This window comes from Callionymus lyra, chromosome 1, assembly GCF_982586985.1.
Source record: "Callionymus lyra chromosome 1, fCalLyr1.hap1.1, whole genome shotgun sequence".
Taxonomy (NCBI): Eukaryota; Metazoa; Chordata; class Actinopteri; order Syngnathiformes; family Callionymidae; genus Callionymus; species Callionymus lyra.
The window spans coordinates 1804784-1810783 of record NC_141818.1 but is presented as its reverse complement, the minus strand read 5'-3'; the positions used below and the strand labels follow the sequence as shown (position 1 = coordinate 1810783).

At 44.1% G+C, this 6000-nt stretch overlaps 1 protein-coding gene across 5 annotated transcripts in view; it reads left to right on the top strand.

The window, feature by feature from the left end:
• LOC148087365 (ras-specific guanine nucleotide-releasing factor 2) overlaps window positions 1-6000 on the top strand; it is a 54749-nt gene that overhangs the window by 24379 nt on the left and 24370 nt on the right. For all 5 annotated transcript variants that reach the window (XR_015710768.1, XM_087787693.1, XM_087787702.1 and 2 more), the window contains exons 8-10: window positions 1868-2061; window positions 2135-2244; window positions 2451-2569. Coding sequence is in view for 4 of the 5 variants with exons in the window: in XM_087787693.1 (XP_087643819.1) it covers window positions 1868-2061; window positions 2135-2244; window positions 2451-2569 (423 nt within the window). In the remaining variant the exon portion in view is untranslated. The remainder of the gene's footprint in view (window positions 1-1867; window positions 2062-2134; window positions 2245-2450; window positions 2570-6000) is intronic.

The window sequence follows — 6000 nt, the reverse complement described above, 5'->3', positions numbered from 1 at the left end:
CTTGAATTTCTCGAATTCCTGTGTTGTTCTCAGTATTATCTTGATCTTTAAAGTATGTATTTTTTTTTGAGTATTGTTTTGATTGTCTAAGCGCTTTGTGACCCTGGTCTCGAAAAGCGCTATATAAATAAATATTACTTACTTACTTACTTACTACAGTATCACAACACCAGAGTCAAGTACTGGACAATACTACACATACAGTATATACTTGTTACTACAGTATCACAACACCAGAGTCAAGTACTTGACAATACTACACATATACCCTTGTTACTACACTTCCACAACACCAGAGTCAAGTACTTGACAAAACTACACATATATCCTTGTTACTACAGTATCACTATATATGGTATAAGGGTGTTGGAAAATATTGATATGGCGATCGTCGCAATAATTTACTTTATTATTGTTCAACAGGACTGTATAGATTTTCTTTTCTATTTAAATAATTGTATATAGAATAGTTATTTAATGGTTTATATTTCTTGGTTTATAAAATGTGTGAATTAGAAACTAATTCGATTTAAAAGTGACAATAACATGCAAATATACCCAGCGTTCATTTTTGCGTTGCAATTAAACTTCCGGCCGCTAGATGGCAGCAGTCATTACATCCTCTGTACATTGAAATCCAGAGGATAACTGAGGATGAGAGGATACAGTGAGTCCAGAAGCTTTTAATGCTGATCTTGTCAATACACATTTAGTTATTTGCTTTTGACTCACTTGAGCTCAGAAAGTTTTATTTTCAGTCAAGGTTCAAATTCAAAATTAGGTTTAAGTCGAGTTTTGAATGATGCAGTAACTAGAAAACACTTCTAATTTTTACATCATCAATGAAAAATATTGATTTATTCAAGAAAAGATTGACTGATCAACAGGCTACACTAGTGGCTTTTGAGGTGGTGGCCGCCAGGGGGCGCCAGAGGGTTCTCTGAAAAGTAAAGGGAAGAGTATAATATAAAAATAATGATGAAATTGATTTAATTATATGATACGATACAAACGATCGAACATCTTCATCTGTACAACATGTTCAACACTGATTCCATGAATATTACATTCAAATATTTGTCTGAAATGTGTACTCATTAAGCATTTTTATCATGAAATGGAACTAACTTGTAATTAATTAACATTAAATAAATCCAATAATATATTATTTATTTGAAGTGTTAAAGCCTAATAAAAAAGGGCAAAAACTAACCTATTAAGATATGAATTTAACAAATATAATATTGTTAAAATAAATATATAACTTATTTTGTAATAAAGATGTATTTTTATTTACATTTATATAAATGTTTCATATTTTATTTTAATTGTGTATATATATGCAATAAATATTTATTTATACAATTATATTTATTATATTATATTAAAAAAAAGTGTATTATAGTAAATACAAAAAGTTACTAATACTATTATTATTTGTGTGTATTTTTGTGGTAAATCTTTTAAAAATCAAAATAATACTCTTTTTTAAAAAACAAAAAAAAATCTTTTGTAACTTTATCTTTAATTAATAGTTACTTTTAATAATAAAAAAAAAATTAAATAATTTTCATTTTTTTATATATACACTTCACAAATATTTTACACATGCAATAAATATTTTCTTTACAACTGTATATTATATTGTATTATAAATAAAATAATAAAAAGCATTACTTATTTATTATTATTCTCATTATTTTTAAATTCAAAGTGAATTTGACTCATAAGTTCTGAATCATTGGAGTTTATATATATTTGTGTTTTTCCTAAACTAACTCATTATTGGCTGTAAAAGATACACTTGAACGTGTTTATTGAAGAAAAACAACATGTCTCGTTCAAACCTCATGTTTCCTCCCGACAGCCGACCTGTTCGACATCCTGCTGCCGATGCTCAACATCTACCAGGAGTTCGTCCGGAACCACCAGTACAGTCTGCAGGTTCTGGCCAACTGCAAGCAGAACCGGGACTTCGACAAGCTGCTCAAACAGTACGAGTCCAACGGGGCCTGCGAGGGCCGGATGCTGGAGACCTTCCTCACGTACCCCATGTTCCAGGTGTGACCTCCACCCCCCCGGGAGTGATTGTTTCAACAAGTGTTCAATGTTGTTTGATTTCTCCACCTCCAAGATCCCTCGCTACATCATCACTCTGCACGAGCTGCTGGCGCACACGCCTCACGAGCACGTGGAGCGCAAGAGTCTGGAGTTCGCCAAGTCCAAGCTGGAGGAACTGTCCAGGTGAGCGTCTTATACGAAGTTAAAACTGGTGCGTTTCTCCCACATACTCCGGGTTGGATCACGGGTACGAATGTGTAGATATGTCCATGCAGGTGAATAGTACAGATCTCATGTCACAGGCATGTGGGACTTACGAACCCGTTTTCACTCCATACTCTGGTCCTGGGTTTGATTGTGGACTTTGCTCAAGAGTTCTTTGTGTTCAGGGTGATGCACGACGAGGTGAGCGACACCGAGAACATCCGGAAGAACCTGGCCATCGAGAGGATGATCGTGGAAGGATGCGACATCCTGCTGGACACCAGCCAGACCTTCGTCCGCCAGGGTGAGTCCTCTGAACCAGGGTGAGTCTTCTGAACCAGGGTGAGTCTCATAAACCAGGGTGAGTCCTCTGAACCAGGGTGAGTCTCCTGAACCAGAGTGAGTCTTCTGAACCAGGGGCGAGTCCTCTGAACCAGGGTGAGTCTCCTGAGCCAGGGTGAGTCCTCTGAACCAGGGCGAGTCCCCTGAACCAGGGCGAGTCCCCTGACCCAGGGCGAGTCGCCTGAAACGGGGTGAGTCTCCTGAACCAGGGGTCCCCAACCTTTTTTTTCACCACGGACCGGTTTAATGTCAGTATCAAGATTTCGCAGACCGGTGCAAGTACCATTTCAGTCAGGACACTTCCTACATGATGACGACACATGTCACAAATGCTAATGTGTCTTCAAAAGCTTTTTTATGAGTAAAAAAACATAAACATAAAAATTCAATATAAATGTGAAATATGTTGTAGAAAGTGTCCAGAAACAGGTCGATAATCACAACAGGCAGGAAAGGAGTCTTGGTCGGGACAAAGGCAAGGAGACAGGGTATGAAGCAGGAATACTCAGCGGCAGAATAAAGGTACTGGAAAATGGTGATTACAAGACAAGGACGTGACAGAGAGTGGAGGCTTAAGAACACAGGGGAGCAATCAGCAGCAGCTGGGGGTGGGACTAACGAGACACGGCTGGGAACAATTACTACTCAGACAGGGGGGAAGTAAGACTAGCACAGACACAGAAGGGAGTGGATTTCACAATAAAATCGGAAGCACAAGGAGGAACATGTAGACTCAATGCAGTTGCACCGAGTAGCGAGCTGGAAAATGTCGTGTGCGTCTGGAACGTGTGACAAACCGCATAAAACTGTTTATCTTATGTTCAGTATAATAACGACACACCTGAACCACTTTGAACTCTTTTACAACTTCATTTACAGCGTACTCGTGTCCTCAGGCCTAGAAAATAAGGAAATAACATCCATCTATTGTCTTTATCATGATCTCTGGTCACTATGGTAATGTGTAAACATACCATCAAAATAAAACGAAACAGTCCTCTGAACCAGGGAGAGTCCCCTGAACCAGGGGTGAGTCCTGTGAACCAGGGGTGAGTCCTCTGAACCAGAGGGTGTGTCCTCTGAACCAGGGGGTCAGTCCTCTGAACCAGGGGTGGGTCCTCTGAACCAGAGGGTGTGTCCTCTGAACCAGGGGGTCAGTCCTCTGAACCAGGGGTGAGTCCTCTGAACCATGGGGTGAGTCCTCTGAACCAGGGGATAAGTGCTTTGAACTAGGGGGTGAGTCCTCTGAACCAGGGGATAAGTCATTTGAACCAGGACGTGTCCTCTGAACCAGGGTGAGTCCTCTGAACAAGGGGGTGAGTCCTCTGAACCAGGGTGAGTCCTCTGAACCAGGGGTGAGTCCTCTGAACCAGGGGGTGAGTCCTCTGAACCAGGGGATAAGTCCTTTGAACCAGGGCGTGTCCTCTGAACCAGGGGTGAGTCCTCTGAACCAGGGGATAAGTCCTCTGAACCAGGGCGTGTCCTCTGAACCAGGGGTGAGTCCTCTGAACCAGGGGTGAGTCCTCTGAACCAGGACGTGTCCTCTGAACCAGGGGTGAGTCCTCTGAACCAGGGGTGAGTCTTCTGATCCCGGGTGAGTCTTCTGAACCGGGGTGAGTCCTCTGAACCAGGGGTCCCCAATCTTTTTTTTCACCACGGACCGGTTTAATGTCAGGATCAGGATTTCGCGGACCGGTGCAAGTACCATTTCAGTCCGGACACTTCCTACATGATGACGACTCACAAATGCTAACGTACCTTCAAAAGCTTTTTTATGAGTAAAAAAACATATAAAAATTCAATATAAATAGGAAATATGTTGTAGAAAGTGTCCTTCAGTCGCACAATTAAAATTATTTTCACTAATCAAAACATTTTTTAAAAAGACGTTAGTGTTTGCAACGTGTGACGTCACCGAGTAGTGAGCTGAAAATGTCGGTGTGACTGGAGCGTGTGACGAACAGCATAAAACTGTTGTTCAGTATAATAACGACACACCTGAGCCACTGTGAACTCTTTTACAACTTTATTTACAGCGTACTCGTGACCTCAGGCCTAGAAAATAAGGAAATAACATCCATCTGTTGTCTTTAGCATGTTCTCTGGTCGCTATGGTAACGTGTAAACATACCATAAAAAAAACCGACACAGTCCTCTAAACCAGGGTGAGTCCTCTGATCTAGGGGTTAGTCCTCTGAACCAGGGTTGAGTCCTCTGAACCAGGGCCAGTCCTCTGAACCAGGACTCACCCTGGTCCTGTGAACCAGGGTGAGTCTTCTGAACCAGGGGGTGAGTCCTTTGAACCAGGGCGTGTCCTCTGAACCAGGGGTGAGTCCTCTGAACCAGGGGGTGAGTCCTCTGAACCAGGGGTGAGTCCTCTGAATCAGAGGGTGAGTCCTCTGAACCATGGGGTGAGTCCTCTGAACCAGGGGTGAGTCCTCTGAACCAGAGGGTGAGTCCTCTGAACCAGGGGATAAGTCCTTTGAATCAGGGCGTGTCCTCTAAACCAGGGGTGAGTCCCCTGAACCAGGGTGAGTCCTCTGAACCAGGGGTGAGTCCTCTGAATCAGAGGGTGAGTCCTCTGAACCATGGGGTGAGTCCTCTGAACCAGGGGGTGAGTCCTCTGAACCAGGGGGTGAGTCCTCTGAACCAGGGGTGAGTCCTTTGAACCAGAGGGTGAGTCCTCTGAACCATGGGGTGAGTCCTCTGAACCAGAGGGTGAGTCCTCTGAACCAGGGGATAAGTCCTTTGAATCAGGGCGTGTCCTCTAAACCAGGGGTGAGTCCCCTGAACCAGGGTGAGTCCTCTGAACCAGGGGTGAGTCCTCTGAATCAGAGGGTGAGTCCTCTGAACCATGGGGTGAGTCCTCTGAACCAGGGGGTGAGTCCTCTGAACCAGGGGGTGAGTCCTCTGAACTAGGGGGTGAGTCCTCTGAACCAGGGGGGTGAGTCCTTTGAACCAGGGCGTGTCCTCTGAACCAGGGGTGAGTCCTCTGAACCAGAGGGTGAGTTCTCTGAACCATGGGGTGAGTCCTCTGAACCAGGGTGAGTCCTTTGAACCAGGGGTGAGTCCTCTGAACCAGGGTGAGTCCTCTGAACCAGGGGCTTAGTCCTCTGAACCAGGTGATAAGTCCTATGAACCAGGGTGTGTCCTCTGAACCAGGGCGTGTCCTCTGAACCAGGGGTGAGTCCTCTGAACCAGGGATGAGTCCTCTGAACCAGGGTGAGTCCTCTGGGTGAGTCCTCTGAACCAGGGGGTGAGTCTCCTGAACCAGGGTGAGTCTCCTGAACCAGGGTGAGTCCCCTGAACCAGGGTGAGTCCTCTGAACCAGGGTGAGTCCTCTGAACCAGGGTGAGTTTCCTGAACCAGGGTGAGTCCCCTGAACCAGGGTGA